Source organism: Mustela nigripes, chromosome 4, assembly GCF_022355385.1.
Source record: "Mustela nigripes isolate SB6536 chromosome 4, MUSNIG.SB6536, whole genome shotgun sequence".
Taxonomy (NCBI): domain Eukaryota; kingdom Metazoa; phylum Chordata; class Mammalia; order Carnivora; family Mustelidae; genus Mustela; species Mustela nigripes.
Genome location: NC_081560.1, coordinates 68,596,324 through 68,617,018, shown reverse-complemented (window position 1 = coordinate 68,617,018; position 20,695 = coordinate 68,596,324). Strand labels below are relative to the sequence as shown.

General features: G+C 43.2%; 2 protein-coding genes across 12 annotated transcripts in view; one reads left to right on the top strand and one right to left on the bottom strand.

Moving 5' to 3' along the window:
* Window positions 1–7,821, top strand: part of PPP1R9A (protein phosphatase 1 regulatory subunit 9A) — a 299,308-nt gene extending 291,487 nt beyond the window's left edge. For 6 of the 11 annotated variants that reach the window (XM_059396822.1, XM_059396823.1, XM_059396824.1 and 3 more), the window contains 5 exons: window positions 197–395; window positions 2,432–2,551; window positions 3,348–3,371; window positions 4,462–4,644; window positions 5,996–7,821. In XM_059396822.1, the coding sequence (XP_059252805.1) occupies window positions 197–395; window positions 2,432–2,551; window positions 3,348–3,371; window positions 4,462–4,644; window positions 5,996–6,205 (736 nt within the window). In that variant the 3' untranslated portion in view covers window positions 6,206–7,821. The remainder of the gene's footprint in view (window positions 1–196; window positions 396–2,431; window positions 2,552–3,347; window positions 3,372–4,461; window positions 4,645–5,995) is intronic. The other 5 variants (XM_059396830.1, XM_059396829.1, XM_059396828.1 and 2 more) reach the window with 3 other exon arrangements.
* Window positions 7,822–14,619: 6,798 nt separating this feature from the next.
* Window positions 14,620–20,695, bottom strand: part of PON1 (paraoxonase 1) — a 32,008-nt gene continuing 25,932 nt past the window's right edge. The window contains exons 8-9 of the mRNA XM_059395736.1: window positions 17,520–17,648; window positions 14,620–15,079 (exon numbers count right to left, since the gene is read on the bottom strand). Of these exons, the coding sequence (XP_059251719.1) occupies window positions 14,921–15,079; window positions 17,520–17,648 (288 nt within the window). The 3' untranslated portion in view covers window positions 14,620–14,920. The remainder of the gene's footprint in view (window positions 15,080–17,519; window positions 17,649–20,695) is intronic.

Genomic DNA, 20,695 nt, shown 5'->3' with positions numbered 1-20,695 from the left:
GAATCCATCGATACAAAAAAGATAGCTACTAAGATTAATGTCCTCGTCAAAATTGCAAAATTGTTCCTCTCCCATGTAGAACAATTTGTCAAACTGCTACTGTGAACTTTATTCGTACTCCCTTCAGGATTCCCTTCAACGAGTGTCACACCTGTCCTTCCTTTGTCTGACATACGCATTTTTTCCCGTAACACAGGATCTTCAGAAGCAGGCTGGAACACTGGAAACCCAAGCCATCCCCCGCGCCTCAGGCCTCCACCCGCTCGCCGTGCATCCCTTTCTCGTGGTTTAATGAGAGCCGAAAAGGATCCTATTCCTTCAGGGACCTGCCTTCACCTACACGTCCCCTTCAGCCTTCTCCTGAAACTCTAATTTCAGATAAAAAGGGGTCCAAGGTAGAAAACACATGGATTTAAAAAGCAAACAAGAAAACCCCAAATCCTTCCTCCTCTCCAGTCTTTGGAAAGGATTCTCAACTTGTGTGTTTGCTCTGGACCTGAGAAACCAATGTGATAACCCTCCAGTAAACCATGCATGGTATTTCTTGTGTGGGGGAAAAGGAAAGCCTTGTTTAACCATCACCTTCCTTAATGCTGTTCCATTCTAGATTGTATGTTAATCTTTGATTTGCCTGTCTTTTCACATATTGCTATTAAATCTCAGTTTGACAGTTAAGCCATGCTGGGAAAGATGCATTTGAATCATGGAACAGTATGATAGATCTGTTTACCAAGCGTTCCACTTTAAATTACATTACAAGACTATTTTTACTGTACTCTTCAAGATTTACTGGAAAACAAATAAATTTGGGACTGAATATGTGTTCAATATATCTAAGTGAAACTCTTTAAAACAAACCAGTGCTGACATAGCACCCTTACTTATCTCTTCTTTTTAAATCAAACTTCTACCTTGAAAAACTTATAATCTCATCACTAAAGTTCTCTAACTTGAGCAGAAATAGAAAATATAATTGCACGGGTGTTGTTTGTTTTTAAACACATGATGGTTATTTCCAGCATGACGCTGCAAACCTTATCTAACATTTTATTGGAACACATACAGTGGCTAACTTTCACATGTTGTTTGGTCTCCTTTTATCTGTGTTCGCTTTTCTTTCTCAAGCAGAAATGTGTGATTAATGTGACTTGAATTTAACTCTTTTCTTGAGGTCAGCAGCTCACAAGGTCTTGACAGGGCTGTGGGTTGTGTGTCTGTTGACATATCAAATAGTAATGTGTTGTGTTCAATGCTCTCCTGCTTACATGTTCTCCTAGCCTAGCTCCGTGAGCTCGGATTTAGTCTCCATGTCGGAAGTTTGAGCAAAACTTGGGGTTTTTTTGGAACAGAATTCTGCAGCCTCTGGCACGGTAGTTATTTTTGACAACTGACAGAACCCAGTAGCCAGGGAGCCTAATGGAAAACTAACAGGCCAGTTCCTAAGGAAGCAGAATATGGAACAAGATGGTGTTGGCCAAGGGCTTAGAGTTCCTCGGAAGCCAGTCATTCTAGAATTACTAGCAAAAGAAGTTTTGGCACTACTAGACCACTTGGATCTTGAAACATTTTTGGTATTGGAGCTGAGAAATCTAAACGTAGTTTGAATAATTCCACCATTAGCTTGTTCTGGAGGGACTCCAGATTGGTTTAAAAAATATTTTCACAAGTGCAGCCATGTGGTCATTCTGAATTTACTTGACTTGAGTAGCCACTGAACATTTTGATGAAGTTCTGGGGAAGTTGTTTTTTTCTTTTCTTTTCTTTTCTTTTTTTTACACCCCACCCCCCCAACTCCACCGGCCCCAGGTGATTATTGGGAGAGTGTATCTGTTCTGCAGCCTCTTTGGAGCTCTGCAGGTGCCGTGGGAGAGTCGTATTTTAGCATGTAACTACGAGTATATTGTCAGACTCTGACCTCCCCCAGAACTCATCATCTTGAAGGTTATATCCAGGGGACAATTTGCCTTTTCTCAGTATTTATCATGGCAAGCGATCCTTCCCAGGGGGTGCTTGAGCTACCTTTCTAATATGGATGGCCATCTGTTCCTAATAACTCAGGCTCTCCACACCATCTTGTATTTTTACTTGTACTGTTACTCATCGCGAGTAGGGTCAAAGAAGATAGGCTTATTAATGTTACTCCTCTGAGCAGTTGCAGAGGATAATGAAGCCTGTATCCTTGAAGAGGGATTGAAGAATGATTGCTCCAAAAACACCTATCCTTTCATCTGATGGAGAAAGCGCCCAGAATTCCCCATCAGTTGCAAAAGGCACGGTACCTTCCACCACCGCCGCTTGAAGGTCATCACCAAACCAAATGTGAATTTCTCCGAAGATGACTTAAAGAGAACCTTTGTAGGACTTGCAGATGCACCTACCACTGGTTCTCTCACTGTGCCCAGTTAACCCTGAGCTTCATTTACTTTCACAGAATTTTACCTTCAACGATGACTTCAGTCCCAGCAGTACCAGTTCAGCAGACCTCAGTGGCCTGGGAGCGGAACCCAAAACAGCGGGGCTCTCTCAGTCCTTAGCGCTGTCGTCAGATGAGGTACGCTCGGGGCGCTCACGCAGACCCACCTTCTCAGATCGTCCATTGTACCCGTCACCAATCCCCGAGAAAACGTAGATTTTGCGTGTGAATCATGGGGACCATGTTTTCTTGTTTGATGTGAAATCTTCACGATTTCTCTCTCAATATGAAGGCAAAGTATTATTTCTGAGTCCATTGAAAGCTCTCCAGGGACCTCCTCTGCATTACTCTGACTTTACTGAGAGGACTTTGAGCAAGGGGGTGGGTGTGGGAGGGTTGGCACAGAGAGCAAGAATAGGGAGTGGCTCAGACTGTCCGTTCCCTCTCTCCCTCACCCCCCAACCATCACCCTTACCCCCTACCCCTACCCCCACTATCACCTCCACCCCAAGTTGAGCGTCGCCCCTGATTGACAACCACTGCAGTGGAGAGGGGAGAAAAACTGATTTGGAAGCCAGGGTCAAGTTAGCATTGCCAAGAATTCCCAGAAGATCAGTGTGTTTCCAGAGAAACAGGAAATTACATGACTAATGGACTTAGTGTTTCAAGAGATGAGGAGAGGACAGAAATGCCACTATGGAGGGTGGGGGCGGGAGGAGGAGAGGCCATGTAAATAAAAAGATACCATTGCTCTACATATTTGCTCAAAGTTACTTCTTTCTAACATGATTTTTGTTTTATAAAACTTTTCGTCTCCTAAATTTTTCTGCCCGTCCTCTTGAGATTTTAATTTTAAATCTTTGTACTGTGTATGTTGTGTCTCCTAGTTCTGTAACACTTTTCTTTTTGATTCCTTTGTTGCTCCCTCACTCAGAGCCTGGATATGATAGATGACGAGGTGAGCTATCAGTGGGCTGCGTGTGGTGGCTTCTGTGGTATTGTTTGAACCTCCTCTTCTCTCTCCGCAAAATGATTTGAAACCTAAACAGTACAAGACCACTTGTGTCTGTCCCGGAGGGTTTCCGTGCGTGAAATCATTTTGCTCTCTGCCCTCGTCTGTCCCTAAGTTGGAGCGATGTTTCTGAGGCAAGAGGATCACCAGGTTCTACCCTCGGAGCCCCTCGGTCGATCCCCCCATCACCACTACCTTGACACGGTCCATTCTGTTCCACCCCCTCTGCCTTCATCTCGGCTTCCCCATCCCCTCGTCAGTGTTCCCCGAGGTGACTCCTGTCTCTCCTCCCAAACCTGTCATCGCCTTCATCGCCTCTCAGCTTAGAGGTTCTAGGAACCAAGCTGCCCTCTGTGCTGTCCAAAGTGGTGCTGTGCCCTGGGCGGAGCCAGAGATTTGGAATGAACCACAGACCGTTGAGCTCTCCCGGTCCCCTGCTCCGTGCTCCGGGCTAAGCCGCACGTGACTCGTTTATTAAAAGTCATTATGGACATTACCTGCCCCGCCTTCCTCACGGGTTTGCTTGCTGCTCGAATGAAACCCTGGCTGTGAAATTTCCCCTCACAATGCTTGAGGACTTAAGCCTTTCCTCTTTGGAGGGGAAGCTACCTCACGATTTCTACATGTATTTTTATAGACCTCTAACGTCTTCTCTGAGGCTGCACGCAGAGTGGTGCATTGCATATAGAGATGAATCAAATACTTGCTTTCCGCATCTCATACTCTTTCCAAAGTGTTCTAATGTAAAGGCTTGCAACATTGGAGTGTATTTTCCAGTAGTAAACATCCTACGTTAATAATGCTGCTTTATCTGGGGGAATTTTTCAAATTTCCAAATACCTAAAAAAAATATATAGGTAATAACTATGCATGTGTGATACACACACAACTACAACCATTAACTTATTATTCATTTGATGGCGTAAAGATAAATGTGGCTCTAGTAGGCAAGAAATTCCTTTTGATAGCATAATAGGCCGTGGCGAGCCGTAGCTTTTTGGTCCTTTAACAACCCTGCATAACATTCCTACCTCAGATCCTTGATGATGGACAGTCTCCCAAACACAGTCAGTGTCAGAGTCGGGCGGTCCATGAATGGAGCGTGCAGCAGGTTTCCCACTGGCTAATGAGCCTAAACCTGGAGCAGTATGTATCTGAATTCAGTGCCCAAAACGTCACTGGCGAGCAACTCCTGCAGTTGGATGGAAATAAACTGAAGGTAAAGAATTCTGTCTCTGTGTGAGGTTACCAGGTGTCAGTTGTGTCGCTCATGGTACCTGAAGTGTTTCCATGAGACAAGAGTGTTCTGCCTGTCTGAGAGGGAATTCTCATCAATGGTCGGCAGAAAGGACATTGCATTGTTTCTGAGCAGTAAACAAAGTTTCGGAAAGTCGTCAGAGATTCCGAATCAAACAGGATGCTGCCGAGTAGGAGAGCTAGGGGCTCACTCCATTGCTTCTACCCAGACATGTGGTCCACGAATGAAGTCTGTTGACTTCCTGTGCGGTAGGAGTTGTAATAATGGCCAACGTGGACTCTCCTAGATCCATGAATCTTTCCTTCTTTATTCATTTCTTCTCCACCCCTGCTCCTCCCTGCACACCTCTCCAAAAGTGGGACGATAGTCTCCTCAGAACTTTCTTCCCCGAGTACGTGCAGGCCATGTCTCCCCTGCTCCATCCCACTCTCATTTCACCTGTCCAGTCCATCCCTTTTAGAGACTGTGGGGGGCGGGTGTGGACCCACCCCTGTGGAAAAAGGGCAAAAAGAGCTTACATTGGGCTCACCATCCCCAACCTCAGCCCCCTGTTGGGCTGAAGGGCAGATGAGTATCTCCTGACAGTCTTGAAAAGGTTAGAGATCAATCAATAGTCGGTGATTATGAAGGCCCCATTGACAAGGCTGTCCCTGTTGGGGAGATGGATGCATCCCGCTGTTGATTCTGAAGGTCAGGAAACATTTAGAGTATGCAACCAACTCCCCTTATTCTGAGTTCCAAGCTCACTAAGCAACATCCTCATTAATAGGAATCCTTTATAGGTCTGCCTACAGGGAGAGAATGGCTAGTCATGCTGACATGAACATTCCGGCCCCAAAGACATTTTTGGTCCTCATTGTAAGTGACTACATTGGCAAAAAGGAAGCCACTTCCGTTCTCCCTGCCCTTCTTGGGGCCCTCTATGGCAGCAGGTGCCCACTCCTAGCTTTTAAAAATATTGACAAGTTTAGCGATACTCTTGCTTGTAAATGTCTATGGCCCAAAGGTTGGAGAAACCGAATTTTACCCCCCCCCCCTTTTTAAAATTCCTTCACCCATTAGTTACCAGTTTGGCAAGCATGTATTTAATGGGATTTAAGGTGTGCTGTGCTAGGCACTTCGAAGGGCAAATAAAGCTTAGCCCCTAAGTATGGAGATTTTTGGCAAATGTAAGCAGCTTTTTCTAGGTTTTTACCTCTTTGATTATGTTTAAATCAGTTTTTGAGTCTGAACACATTGTGATATCAGCCTCTTCCTAGGCAGAGAGGTCACTGGTTTTCAAGTTCAATTTGTTTATGTATTTCCTTCCTAGGCTCTGGGAATGACGTCATCCCAGGATCGAGCCGTGGTCAAAAAAAAACTCAAGGAAATGAAGGTATCTCTCGAGAAGGCTCGGAAGGCTCAAGAGAAGATGGAAAAACAAAGAGAAAAGCTGAGGAGGAAGGAGCAAGAGCAGATGCAGAGGAAGTCTAAAAAGACAGAAAAGATGACCGCTGTGTCAGAGGGTGCTGGCGAGCAGTGACGCACACCCCCTCCCAGACAGCTCTCCCCTCTTCCCGCCCTGGTCTCCTCCCGGGGACGGAAGGAACTGATGGCAGGGGTAATGTGCTCTAGGCCCAGTGGGGAACCGCGTGTGACATACCTGCATTTTCTGCAATAATAGAATACACTTTTAATTTTCGCCTCCTGAAATAATCCCAAGCCACCTTTGTTTATTACCAAACCAAGGGTCTCATTTGTGAAAGATGCAAAATAGCTGTGTTCCTCTCTTCTCTTACTTACCACCCTCTTGTGTTGCATTGGGTGGGTGGTGTCCCTGGGGGAATCGGTGTTACCCTGCCCAGGAAAAGCATGGTGTGTCTCAGAGCACCATGACTTTTCAGTCTGGGAATCCTGAAACTATGCAGTGGCTTGTATCTGCGTGGCCAAGAGCCCCACTCTACCGTGAGATCGGGGCTCCGGAATCTGCTCCAGTGTGTGGACAGTGTTTGTGTCTGGACAGTGAGACAACCCCACTGTAACAACACGGGTGCCAGGCCGCATAATTATATCCGGTGGCAAAAAGCAAGCAAGCTCTTCTGTTTGCTGGGCATCCGAAAGAGAGAAAAGAATTCATGATTTGTTAACCCCAGAAGGAAGCAGAAGCCCTCAGATTGTGGATGTGGGTATTACCTCGGGGTTCTGAGGGTAACATTTGTCCTCCAGATTGAGCTGAACAAAGGAAAAAATCAGAGGTTAACACAGCCCCAGGATGTTGGGATCCATTGTTTACTTTGCTCCCGCTATGTGTTCAGTAGTTCAGCGACACAGACACACATAATGTAGTTCCTTTATTCCCCCAACAAATTGAACAGGAAATTGATTTTTAAGGAAACCAGCATTTTCAGGTTTCCTCTCCTGGGGAACATTCTGGCTAGTCTTCAGCCTGACTGTGACATAATCAGGAACTTGTCACATATTTTCTACTTAAGATTTCCCAAGTGGGCTTAGTTAGTGTTTTAACAAATGTACTTTTAAGAAAAATAGAAATACCAGTTAGAGAAAATTTAGATGTGAGTAACACATCTCAACCAGAGAAGCAATTTTATTGAGCACACAGAATGTTCCCGTAAAGGAGAGCTGACAGATTTTATAGATGTTTTGAATGGTTTTTCTGAGCCGTTCTCTTTCATTCTTTAGAGATTTCCATGTTACAGGTAAAGTTTGTTTAAGAGAGTTCATAGGAGACAGTCTACCAGCGGAGACAGTTATGCTGATTTTAAAGCCAGTATATGAAGGATTTCGGCATTTCATCCAACTAATTCAAGCAGAAGAGACTAGGGTAGAAGGAGGAGAAAATAAACTCATCTTGAGACACTTCCAATGATCGGTTATTGTTTGTTGTTGTTGTTTTGCTTTTTATGCTTGTGTTTCCGGTTCTGCATTGGCTATAAAAATGAGGTCATCCATTTTCCGGTTCTGCGTTGGCTATAAAATGAGGTACTACATTGTAGGGGGGATCTTTGTCTGTACCATACACTGGACAGGTCGTTTACACAGAGCTTGGGGAAGGCCTTTGAAGGTTCCAGGTAACAGATAATGTAAAGGGGGCCCCGCCCATCTAGCACCAACTTGTATTTTGGACATTGTGACTTTTTTTTTAATTAATTAAAAAAAAAATATATATATATATATATATTTCTTTTTTTTTTTTTTGCTTGCCTGAATATCTGAAATCTGGAATTGGCTACACTAGAAACTTATAATCCTGTCTCTCCCTAAGGCCTGTTTCCTTTTTGGTGACAGAGTATTGTCTGTTCTACTTTGATCCTATTGTCCCTAGTACAGATCATTCATTCAATGCTCAGAAACATTGACATAAAGTAACATTGTGTTTTACAATGATTGGAGTCGCTATGTATGTCTTTCTGACTATCTTCATTTGCTGTATGATAATGAAACTGCCATACTGGATACTCTATCAATATTTGAGATGTGTGGTGCTTTGCTATTTATTAATATCCTGAGAAACAAGGAATCACTATTCATGAACTACAAAATTCAGCAGATCTTTTCTAATACTAAAAGACTAAATTAGTCAAAATCTGGTAATACTAGTGCTTGCTAATGTAAATTTTTTGCCATTTTTGCTTATCTTCGGGGGGAAAAAAGTGATCTGGATCACACTGGAAGTTTTGCTCTATATTCATTTTAGGAATGGAAATAGAGGATGATTATCTTAAGTGATGTTTACACTCTGGTAATATTTGAAAATGGCTGTACATACTGGAAATGTCTATAAGTCTCAGTCTCTGCACATAATTTATGATCTCTAGTATATCACATTTCCTTAAATGTTTTAGAAGTATTGTTCTTGAACTTTATTTGTACGCTTCCAATGTTTAGACCAATGACCAGCTGAAAATATTATAAATCAAATCCTTCTTCCTCAAATCACATAGTTTGTATTATAAGTATTTTGATTTTTAAGTTAAGTTACAGTGATTTTAGGTCTTAATGAGTTATTTTAATATTACTACTTAAAACTGCTGAAATTGTAAAAGGCACTTGATTTGACTGTCCAGCCAAGGATGACCTGTAACTGATTGATCGAAGAGTATGAAAACAAAGTGCAGGACCTCAGAACTTATGAACATTTATTCATATTATTTATTATTCATATTATTTCTTTTCTTGACTCTAGTGCATGATGCCTAATTGAGGTCCCAGTGTCTTCAACAACTCCTACTCTAATGCTAGTGGTTTTCGGTGTCCCTACAGTTTAACATAGACTTGTTGCTTCATGAACTGTAAGAACTTTGCAATTTTTTTTATTTATCAGAAAATGAACAAAAAGGGAATATCTGGTTGCTATGAACTATATTCCTTCAATGACAGCTCAGTATGACTCTAACAATAGCCAATCTGTTTTGGGGGTATAGGTAATGCTTTGCGGGGTAGGGAATGTGTGATGAGGTCAAGCTGTAGACAGGGACAGAGTTTTCCATTAAAGGACTTTAGTTTTTATAATGGATTAGTTGATTTAAGACCATCTCCCTTAAAGTAACTCACAATCTATGTAATAGGTTTTTTCTTCTTCTTCTTCTTCTTCTTCCTTTTTTTTTTTTTTTTTTTTTGCCTGAATCCAAAGTGTACTTCAGAGTGCTTCATTAGGGCAGGAACCTAATTTTACCCATTTGGGCACATTGATGAAGTCCACCATTAATTTCATGACAGTAAAACTGTCCTTCCACGTTATCCTCCTTTAGTTGGGGTTGCCATGGGTTTCCAGCCCTCAACATCACGGAAGTATTTTGAACCCACCGTGGTTCGTGACGGCTGTGTGCTAGTGCTCATTCCAAACTTAACTTTCAAGGGGCATGAAATGGGACCACCTACTCTGGGCTTCTTTGTTGTTGTTGCCAACAAAGTGCCAAGAGGACAGGGGAGGAACCCAATTAACCCTTGCTGCTGCCTTTCATCCTATGTCATCCCTGGCCCGAGATCATAAGCTGCCCCCAGGCCTGAGCTACAAAAACAGTCACGGATTGTTCGATCTAGGACCTTAATTAACCTTTATGGTTTTTTTGCTGAGGACAAAGAATTCTCGTCTAGGTTGTTGGTGTAATAGGATCAACATGTGCTTTAAAATTATATTTTAAAAGGTAAATAAAAAATTGCATTTATATGGATGTTCTAACTCATTTATAAATGTTAAAGATTATATAGACCGAGCTTCAAGAGCAGAAACCAGTGTTTGAAGAGTCTAAACGGAGAGGTCCCCATGATTCAAAGAACTATTTATACTTTAGAGGTATTGTAGCTCCTCATTACATTGACATATTTAAGAATTACCAAATTCCATTTAAACCACTAAATTTTCTGTCCCAGTAGGGCCCTGGTGAGGGGCATTTCAATCTGGTGGATACTGGTCACTATAGTTCACGTCACCTACTTAGTGCTAAGTCCTCAGTGCTTTCTGAAGGAAAGGTAAAATGAAAAACAAAAGCCCAGGGTTTTTAAAAACAGCTTTTCAAATTTATCTTTAATCAAGGACCTATCCTTCTACTGTTCTGAAGCTAAGCATGGAAGGATGAGGACCAGAAATAAAATGTGCATATTTTCCACTAGAATTGTTTTCCTTCTGATAATAGGGTTGGGGAGTCAATTCTCAAAAGAAAGCCATGGTATATGAAATATGAATGTGTTTCCGTGGCTCCTTCCTGAAAAACAGCCTGGGTATGTAGGCAGATTTTTGTTTTTATATTTGTCTTAAGTATTTAAAGTCTCAGGAAATTTAGTCTTGGTCCAAAACACTGCGGGGGGGGGGGATCCTACTACACAGTACACCAGTAGTATTTGAACAATTTAGCATAGCGGTGTAGACTTGACCCCACCAGGAAGCCAGAGGGCAAAGAGAAAGCTTACAGAATCTACTTTCCCCTGGAAAATAAAAGGTTCAAGTTCTCCTTTAGGGTAAACAGAGGGTCTTCAGTGCTGCTGTGTGAGCGTCTGTGTGGATGTGTCGAGGGAATGGTTCTGACTTGAAGCTAACGTATGTACGCGGTGTGGACCAATCACAGCATGTGACCTGCTTCTGGACCTACAGACTGGGGAAGGACGGAAACGGGATGATTTCCAGTCCTTGACCCTACCCCAACCCCAAAACTGCTTAAGATTCGAGAACGAATAGGAGGTAATGCCTAAGAGAACCAGAGGCAACTTCTCGATAATGTGCATGCTGCGTGTGTAGATGTACAGAACTACATATGTGTGAATATATTCCCACCTTACATACACACACACACACACACACACTCCGCAATGACACTGCATAAAAAATATATATATTGTATATGGAACTTGGTCATGTCAGTTAGGACCCCAAGCAGTAATCATAGCCTTATTGCCACTTTGTGTGTTTGTGTACATTGAATGACTCATAAGATTTTCAGAGATTTTTTTAATGTAAGTATTTCTACTAAATGCACTTATCCTTCTACATGTTTATATATTTTGGTAAAATTGATTTATTAGATACTTGGTATTTTAGTAAGATAAAGTTTCTTCAAATGTTTGGTTAATGCTTTGATGTCAAGATTGCACATTGCTGAGTCGAACCTCAGAAATTTATGCAGCTTTGGGCATTTTCAACTGCGAACCGCAGTTTCCTTGGCTAAAAATTGCACGTGTGTTCTTGTGCATTCGCTCATGCTCCCCAGCGACCTACTTGGTAGCTGTGACGCTTCAGTCACTACCTGCTGGCTTTCTGGTGGCCCTGTTGCCATCACGTGATCACTATTTACTTCTTCCGTGGAGTGACGGCATGGTTAGGTCAGTGCCAAACACGATGCAAGCGGCTGTGAGCGGGAGTATGTTGTTGGAAGGTGTCCACTTCTCTTGCTTTCAGCTGTTGTATCCAGACACCCAGGTTTTCTTTAAAGGATTTAAATCTTTCACCCGTGAAAGAACAATTGGCCACGAAGAGTTAAATTACCTTGAAAAGTGGGAATAGGCACTCCAGCAAGATCACACCTCCCAACAACATCAGATTTAGTTAGTGTTTTGTGAAACCCCTCAAATTATCTATCTTTATCTATATATGTTTTCCTTAATATAATTTATGGTCGCCCCTACTGCTTTTGTATTTTTTAATGGTGGTGCTATTAAACCACAAGCACGCCTGCTACGTATCACTAACCAACCCGGCCAGCTGGAAAGAGAAACAAGAGAGAATGAATTCTATTCCATCGTAAGAAGTTGATTTATTTTAACTTTTCTTTATGTATCACTAAAGGAAAAGGGTTGTTTGAAAAACCTTTTAAGTCCAATAAGTATGGATAGCATGTTATCTGAAACTTTTAATTTGTACATTTCGGTGTCTGACCATTTGCATGGAAGAGACAATAGTGCCACGTCTAAATTGTTCTCTTGTGCTTGGTTAATATGTACTTCTCTAGATTGTTCCGTTTCAAGCGACATTTCTTACTCTTTGGTTTTCAGAGGCATTTGAAGCAAACTATCACAATGGTCCTCTGTTTTCTGACCAATCTAAAAATACCTGTGATTAAATTTGTCAGTGTAAATAAATTTCTTGCCAATGAGTATTATTGTTGTTAGACAACGAATGCAATAAAAAGAGAAATACAGACATCTGTCGGAGTAGGCTGGTTTTTGGTTTGGGTTTTTTTCCCCTCTTCCATTTTCACCTTCAACTAAAACAAGCCCTGACTGGGTAAACCTGTATTAACTGCCAAAATGCATCTATCAAGCAAGAGCAGAGTGCACGTTTTCCAGGGAAGTGAAACTAAAAATGAGTTTTAGCCCCAGCAAAGTGTAAATTGGCAGCTAGCATTACATATGAAAGCACAGTTAGGGAACTGGGTATAAAGTAGAAGGTGTTCCACTAGAAGCTTCCTCACCCGCCTTCTGATTCCCACGGCGTGTTTCCAGTACCTGTCAGCCTGGCCAGGCTCTGTGACAAACACAGTCAGTGGCGGGCCTCGCCTCGCACAGCACAGGGCAAGCTCAGGGCAGGCCGGCCCACGGGACGGGGTTCTTGGTGGCAATTTTATTTCTAAAACCTTAAATGTTCTGAAGACTCGAATGTAGCAAATGAAGGATATCAGTTTCTCTCCCTCTCTCGCTCTCTGTCTCTGTCTCTCTCACACACACACGAGCCATAATTGATCTGTGACTAAACCTTCACCAAAAAATAAATGAAATAAGCTGGTTTTTCTCTTCCTCAGAGTATGTTATGAAACCCCTCACTGAGGGGAAGCACATATCCCTTTTTGACTGGCCGTAAGCATATGCTATGTCAAACTGAATAGCTTGCCTGCTTTTTCTGTTGGGTGGGTTGGGGGAAGAATTTGCTTATTCTGTCAAGAACAAGAGGGAATAGAATGTAGTTATTTCATTGATGAGATCAAGCAACTCTTTTTAAAGGAAATATGGGGGCTTTTTCAACATAAGCCCAAAAGCCATCAATAGTTTCAAGACAATATTTGAGAAAATCCAACTTCAAGAGCTGTGAACAGCGTCACTGAGTAATTGAGTGCTCCTAGGGCATATGATATTATGCTCCCTGAAATGGTGACTAAAACAACTCTAATCCGATATGAGAAAAGTGTTTTTCGATCCAAACAAAATGTTCCCATTTATTCCTTTAAGTTAGTAGCCTTAAGATGTTGACAGTTCTCAATTTATCAGCAGACCGTTTTCCCCAAAATGCCAGACCTGACGTCATCATGGCAAGTGCCTTGGAGGAACTTTGTTTCTAATGTGACTGCCTTAGCATCCCAAAGAACTCATCTGGCCGGGAAGCCATACTTTCAAAAGAGACAGACAAATAAAAACAAGTATCCTTTTCATACCAGCTTCAATAAGAAAATGACCAAAGTCATCTCTTCTTCCTAATCACATCCCTCAGAAGATAGGGCAAGATTGTTGACTTTTTTTTGTTTGCCTTTCTACTGTTTTCTTGTGAGCCTCCCCTGCAAATTACAATAAGAAAAAAACAAACAACAACAAAAAACAAAACAACACCTGGTTGAGGGGATGGGCAGTGGGTGTCATGTGTGGCTTAGTCAGTTAAGCGTCTGACTCTTGATCTCAGGCTGGGTCTCCAGTCTTGGGGTCATGAGATCAAGCCCCATGTTGGGATCCACCCTGGGTGGGGAGCTTACTTAAAAATACCAACAACAGCAACAACAAAAACCAGCCCCACTACCACTTGTAACAACAGTACTGTCTTCGGGGGCATTTAGCTTTACCTGAATGGATTATGGGCCTCAGTCCATCTTCAATCACTGAAGCTAACACACTTCTTTTCTTTCTTTCTTTTTTTTTTAAGATTTTATTTATTTATTTATTTATTTGACAGACATAGATCACAAGTAGGCAAGAGAGGTAGGCAGAGAGAGAGAGGGGGAAGCAGGCTCCCTGCTGAGCAGAGAGCCTGATGAGGACCCAGGACCCTGGAACCATGACCTGAGCCGAAGGCAGAGGCTTCAACCCACTGAGCCACCCAGGCGCCCCAACAAACTTCTTTTCAATGGGGCAAAGCCACTAACATGTACAGTTTATGCTGAGATCACAACACTCCCAAGAATGTTAAGATTTTCCTACATGTCATCGCTACCAGAGAACTGAGTGAGAGTAAAAGGAGAAATGGGGGTCATTTAGGTTTCCATTTACTGAGAAAGTCCTACACCGGAGGGGAAATGGGATTCAGATTGTGCCATGGCTTTGCTAAGGAGGGGTGCCTGGAGCTGAGGGAAACTTCGTAGGTCACCTATAGTTTCCCAGCAGGTGACCCAGAGTTCCTGAGGACTGCGGTCTGGGACGACTCGTGAGATCACTATGCTCCTCTGTTTCCAGAACAAGATTCAGCAAGGCAGCAGCAAGCGTCATGGGCTCCCCAGGCCACACCCATTTTAGGGAAAGGACATTTGGATCACACGCAGTTAAACGATTTAAGGCCGGACAACTGATGCGGCAACTATAGCCATTTTATTGACAGGATTTTTATTGGTAAATGGAGTTTTCGAGTATTTCTAGACTGATTTGTTACTGTACTTTAAAAAGCCTTATGCACTGATTCTGTTCCCAGGTAAATAGCACTGTCTTCCTTCCTGAAGTGCAAATGGAGGGTCAGTGCTCACGGTTCAGACCAGATCACCGTGGCCCTGGAGATGCAACAAGCCGTTGAAATGGTGGGCTCACGGTGTGCGTGACACGGGGGCAGATCCACCTGCTAGAGCTTGCAGTAGAGAGCTCTGTGGAACACGGTGCCAACTAGCAGCTTCCCTTTGTACACAGAAGCCACCGAACTTCCTTGCAACATTGTACCATTTTCTGCATAAACCTGTGTAACTTTGGGCTCTTCTGTTAAAATGTCCTGGATTTGGATCACCTATCAAAGAAGGAACATTAGCTTACTATTTTTTTTCATTTTTTGAAGATTTTTATTTATTTATTTGACAGATCATAAGTAGGCAGAGAGGCAGGCAGAGTGAGAGGGGAAAGCAGGAGTCTGACCCAAGGCTCGATCCCAGGACCCTGAGATCATGACCTGAGCTGAAGGCAGAGGTTTTAACCCTTAAGTTTCTTTTCAACTCTTAACTTCTTAACATTTTTAAGCCTTTAGGATAAAATACAGTGTCTGGAAGAAAGGATGCTTACATACAAAAACACCAAATATGCAAACTGGGAGGGCCAGTGCCTATATATAAAGGGTTAATGGGAGCATTTAAAAGGACCTTTTTAAAACAGCCAGCCCCAGTTGCACCTGAGCAGCTCAGTCCTTTAAGCTTCAGACTCTTGGTTTTTGGCTCAGGTCCTGATCTCATGGAGCCCAGTGTGGGGGCGATGTGCTCAGTCCGGAGTCTGCTGGAAGATTCTCTCTCCCTGTCCCTCCCCCCCGACTAGTGCATGCATTCTCCTTCTCTCTCTAAAATAAATAAATAAATCTTTAAACAAAAATAAAAATAAAAAGTAAAACAGCCAGCCCAAAAGACAGACATAGTAGTTACTTAACTGGGAAATAGGTGATGGGGCACCTTGACTTAAGTAAGCCTCTTTCTAATAAAAGTCAGTCACTCTTCCATGGGGCAGTGCATTAGGTAATGGATTGTTACTACTTTTTGCTATTCCTTACCAGATCCATCATTGGAAAGGAAGCACTTTTTCCAGAACAGCAAACCAAGTCCATGCTATAGCAAATGGCCTAAGTTCACCAGATGAGCTAACAAGCAAGAACAAATTAGAATCTAACATTCTGCTTTGTTCTGCACAGTGAACACACCACAGCATACACTTCCCCAATTCTGTTAAACATACCACACAGCCATCCTAATAGCTAAGAACCAGGAAAAGGCACAAAGGATTGCCATTAAATATAATCACGATTGTCCTGTAAGCCTGGAGAGAAAGGGTATGAAGGGCCATAAACTAATTGGAAATACACATTTGGTTTGGGGGTTACTTAATCTAAGAGACATGGGCTTTATTAATTTTTTTTAAGATTTCATTATTTTTTTTGATAGAGAGAGATCACAAGTAGGCACAGAGGCAGGCAGAGAGAGAGGGGGAAGCAGGCTCCCCGCTGAGCAGAGAGCCCGATGTGGGGCTCGATCCCAGGACCCTGAGATCATGACCTGAGCCGAAGGCAGAGGCTTAAACCACTGAGCCACCCAGGCGCCCCAAGACATGGGCTTTAAAAAGAAAAAGGGTTTTTCGGTGGGTGGAAATGAGGCTGATTCTTAAAACTAAACTTTAAAAAGACTACATAGCCATAAACTATGTCAAAAACGGTACCGGTTATTTAACATAAATAACATGTATAACACGTACTGAAAAACTCAAAACAGAAAACCCCAGATGAGTCACAGAAATGTTCAAATGCCTATAGCAAAGTGCGTCTCAAAACTCTTGTTTGCACAGCCAAAATAGTCTGCCGAGTTAAGACCATGAAGATGAATGGGGTCTTTGGGTACTATAACTAAGAGGGAAGGAAAGGTCTTTTAAACCAAAATAATTCCTGCAAGTGATGGATCTTCCCATTCTGCAGGGAAGGATTGGAGAGGACGCCATATGGACATCAGGCCTGGCGCATTGTGTGAACTTGGGCATATACGGACACGCGGGAACAGGGGATTAAAAGGAAAGGCAAGCTACAAACAAATGATTAGACCTGCGGTCCATTCTGTTGTTTTGTTTTGTTTTGTTTTTTAACTATTGTGAATTCCCAAGTTGAAGAAACTCATCACTGAAGTAAAGATAGGGACTCCAGCCCTCCACTCTGCCGAGACTCTCACGAAAGCCTACGATGAAGTTTCCTTTGCCCTCAAGCTCTGGCTCAGGGTCAGCCCAGGAGCAGCAGCAGCAGGGGAGTGGGAGGACTGAGAGGGAGGTAGAGTGTTTGTTCCAGGCTTCCTACCTGCAGGGTCCCCACTGGTTGTCTATGTCCCCCAACCAGAGGCCAGGTTCCCCTCAGGGGACCCTGTCCACACTCAGCTCTGCTCTCATTCGACTTTCTGGTAACCACTTCCTGCCTCCCGCACGAACTCTGGAGTAATGCATTATCTTCCTTTCATTTCCCTACGTATGCCCACACCTTTGTATACAGGACCCTTATTAAATCTCCTCAAATTACCCAATGTAAATGTACCATCTGTCTCCTGCCTAGATTATGACTAAAATTCCTCCCAAAGTCAAACTCCTTTTTCTCTCTCGTCATTTGGATCATCTATCCACGTCTCTCCTTATATTTGCACATGTAATTGAGATTTATGCTTCCAACCGAGAAACAGCGGGGAATAAGGTCGCCAATCTGATTCATTTTTCAAACTAACCTCTGATGCGGGAGGGTTCTCCGGATCATAGAAGAAGATCTTCATGCCATTGGGATGGCATCCAACCCAAAGGTCCCCTGTCACAGGATCCACAGATATGTTATCCACGAGTGTGTTAAAGTCCAGGGACTTCCAGGTTAAAACAGGGAGAGAAGGAAGGACAGAAAGTGAAAACAATTGAGAGGTGACGGAACAATCTCTCAGGGGAAGCTATCATCTTGTTCTCCTCGGTCTCCACACTGCTGGTTCCAGAGCACAATTCTGCTGCATTTCAATATCGCTCAGAGAGTTCCTCTGACTTTCCATCTATATTAGCATTTCATCAGTTTCCAGGACAGAGGAGGGAAGGGGAAAATGCAGAATGGCAAGCAAGACTGTTAGAAGTCAGAGGAAGTCATCTGGACTAACATCTGTGCATAAACCTAAGAAAAAGTTTTAAGTGCTGCATAAAAGAGTTCCTTCTACAAAAACATGTGCAAATGATATTTTTATAAGCATTCAGAAAACAACCAGGAAATGTGGATTCGTTTTGAATGAGCACATTGATGAAATGTAGGCTCCTCTTTAATGGCTAAAATATAGGCTGTACAGCCAGAGAAGAAATGATCACCCAGGGTCTAATTTTTGCCATGGAGTAGGGGAAAAGTTTCTTCTTTGGTTTTCTGATGTTATTTAACTCCCTGTTCTTCTGCTGTTTATTTTCTAAATATAAGTCGCAAGCATGTGATGACTGCACAGATTGCTGTCGAGGCTTTGTACCAGGATCATAAATAATACCAATGATTCTTAATTCCACCATTCATCATCTTGGCTGCCTTCTACTGGGGAGAAATCACATCTATTTGTTTACCTCCAGCTCTCCGTTGGAGAAGTAATATCTACCGTGTACCTCAAACAGAGGCCAGGACACCTCAGCGCCTAGAGACCATGTAATAGCTGCTGGTGACTCACTGCAGAGGCCAGAGTGTGGGCGGGGAGCTGCGGCAAACTGGCGCTGCCCTGCCCTGGGCTCCCTGCTCTAAATGAGACCTCTCCCCGCAAGTCCATGATGGGGCTACAGGGGCCAAGCCCCCCAGCAGAGCCTCCTCCCAGAGCCATCATCCATTCTTTCCCTGGAGACAGGCCAGGTCGGCCAAAGGAGGCAGCCAAGCAGACATCCTCTGGCCAGAATCAGCCCCAGGCCTTCTCTGTCCCCGCAAACACCCATCCATCACAGTGTCAGACAATCTACGTAGATCCCGCCATTTTCTTTAGACAAGGAAAATGTGTGTCTGGGGGCTCTGTGCTGTTTGCTGGCTTTGGGAGGGGTAGCTGTCGATTTCTGAACTGCATGGCGGTTGAAACCCTCCAGAGATGTGAGCTGGGGTGAGAGAAGAGAAGGACACCCAAGCCCGGGGTACCTGTTCATTTGACACACGATTACTGAGTTCCCACCGTGTGCTCCGGAAGCAGCTCAGCTCCCGGAGAGCGGGTACTGGTAAGTGGCAGACCTGTCTCCTGCCCAGGCGGAGCTGACAGTCCCGCAGGGAACCCCTTTTGGGCCCAGCAACTAACTCCTGTCTTGTAGATCTCTAATTCCTAGCAAAACTCACTCACTACAATGCACGCAACGACACATTTCAAGCTTCCACAAAGCCAAGTGGAAGATGGTACATTTCTTGATAAAGGAAACTGAATAAATGATTCTCATTGCAAAAAACTGTGTCCTCTGTTAACAAGTATCCCAATTTTTAGAGAATGGGAAAGCACTGAAGCAGGACTAATTCATTGGCTGTGTCCTGGAATTTTTTTTTTTCTTTTTATGGAGGAGGGGATTATTTTATTGTGGTGAAATACACATAACATGAAATGTGTCATTTTAACCACTTTAAAGGTAAGATTCAGTGGCATTCGTACACTCACAGGGTTTTGCAAGCATTACCCCCAACTATTTCCAGAAACTTTCATCATCCTAAACAGAAACTCTGTACCCAATATCTCCCCATTCCTACCTCCGTGAGCCCCCGGTGACCCCTATTCCAATTTTTGTCTATGAATTTGCTTATTCTAGGACCTCATATAAGTGGAATCACACAATATTTGTCCTTTCGGGTTTGGCTTACTTCACTTAGCATGAGATCCTCAAGGTTCCATCCATGAGGGGGCATGTATTAGGACTGCATTCCTTTTTAAGGCTGAATAATATTCCATTGTCTGTGCATACCACATTTTGACAGGACATAAACCCACCCACACCTCATCGCAAATTCTAAGATCAGTTGCAGCTCATTTATCAAATTTCCTGATGCTCCAAGTATTAATGAATTAACTCGTCTTGATTACCCACTCCTTCAAAAGAAAAAGAATAATGGAGTCACAGAAGTAGACTCAACTGAATTGTTACGTCAGCAGATGGGGCCTTACCTGTTGCCAAAAGTGGAAGCCAAATGTCAAATAGGTCCTTGGCAGGACCAGCGTCTTTACCCTTCTGTGTTGAATATCTATTGGATGGGGCTCCAGTCTTATAAAATTAACATTCAATTTGCAAAAGTAACTATTGTTACAACCACCATTCCTTTTCATTCCGTCAGCCAGTAGGAGTGTGTGAAATTCCATTTTACTTCCGCTAATACCAAATTGGCCACACCGATGATTTTTAATGTCAAACGTGATGCCACGTTGGATGCTGCTTTGAGCTCATTTTCCCGCAGTGAAGCCCCTCACGACAGCACATTGCATGTCCTGATGGGAACCGCCCCGCAGGGCCTGGTGACGGCGCCTCAGGCTGGGGACGGCTGCGGCAAGACAGCCAGGTCCTGTTTGTAAGGGACAGAGGACTACCTTCACCCAGCTCCACTTTCCTGCTTCTTCCTCTTTCCTCTCCTTTGTGTTTTTACTTCTTCTGACCCAAACCTTCAGATCAGATCATAATCGATGGAGGAGGAAGTTAAACCCCTGAATCGTACCCAGCCCCATCGTATTAACCGAACAGGTCTTTGTTGAGTGCCTACTACCTGTTGGGAACTCTTTCGGGAACAAAGAGAAAACACCCTGTCCTTCTGGCACTTAAACCCTAGTGGAAGGGACGGCCGATAGGACAGATAAAATATATAGCATTTCACTTACAAAATGTAAGTAAAATATGTAATATTAGCAATGAATGTTGAAGGGAATTTAAAGCCATCAGGAGAAAAGAA